The sequence below is a fragment of the Sinocyclocheilus rhinocerous genome, unplaced genomic scaffold, assembly GCF_001515625.1.
Source record: "Sinocyclocheilus rhinocerous isolate Xijiao unplaced genomic scaffold, SAMN03320098_v1.1 scaffold37417, whole genome shotgun sequence".
In the NCBI taxonomy this organism is placed as follows: Eukaryota; Metazoa; Chordata; class Actinopteri; order Cypriniformes; family Cyprinidae; genus Sinocyclocheilus; species Sinocyclocheilus rhinocerous.
The window spans coordinates 1-566 of NW_015647398.1; the positions used below are offsets into that span (position 1 = coordinate 1).

At 53.9% G+C, this 566-nt stretch overlaps 1 protein-coding gene across 1 annotated transcript; it reads right to left on the reverse strand.

Moving 5' to 3' along the window:
• Window positions 1-31: 31 nt before the first annotated feature.
• On the reverse strand, window positions 32-489 carry LOC107709041 (eukaryotic translation initiation factor 4E type 2-like). Its single transcript, XM_016513437.1, has 3 exons — window positions 419-489; window positions 283-380; window positions 32-185 (listed from the first exon to the last, which is right to left on the reverse strand). Exons 1-3 carry the CDS (start codon window positions 453-455, stop codon window positions 69-71), a joined length of 252 nt encoding a protein of 83 aa, XP_016368923.1. The 5' UTR covers window positions 456-489; the 3' UTR covers window positions 32-68.
• Window positions 490-566: the final 77 nt, after the last annotated feature.

Here is a 566-nt window from a genome sequence, read left to right on the forward strand (position 1 = left end):
ACACTCACACTCACACTCACACACTCACACACACTGACACACACTCACTCACTCACACTCTCACACACTCACACTCTCACCTCCCACATGGGTTTGATTCCCTCTTTGAAGAGGTGGAAGTCGCTGTGTCCCGTCAGGTCTCCGGGTCGCACCAGGTGACTGTAGAACTTCCAGAACTGCTCCACCTGGAGGAACAAAACACACATACACAGTCAGACACACACACACACACACACACATGGATCTGGAGCAAAACTGAAGCTCAGAAGGCGAGTGTCGGACCGACGCCACTGTCCCCATCTGTCTGATGTTCTGCTCGTAGCTCTGTGTGTTTGCTGGTCTGCTGGGCGTCCGGCGCGAGTACCAGAACGTGTAGTTATGTCTGCTGGGCGGCGCGAGTACCAGAACGTGTAGTTATACTGCAGCGGGTGCTCGCCAGCGCCGGGGGTCACCATCTGAAACACACACACACACACGTGTGAGGCCTTCATCATGACATTAATGCATCATTATGTGTGTGTGTGTGTGTGAGTGCGCGTGTGAGTGTGTGTGTGTGTGTGTGTGTG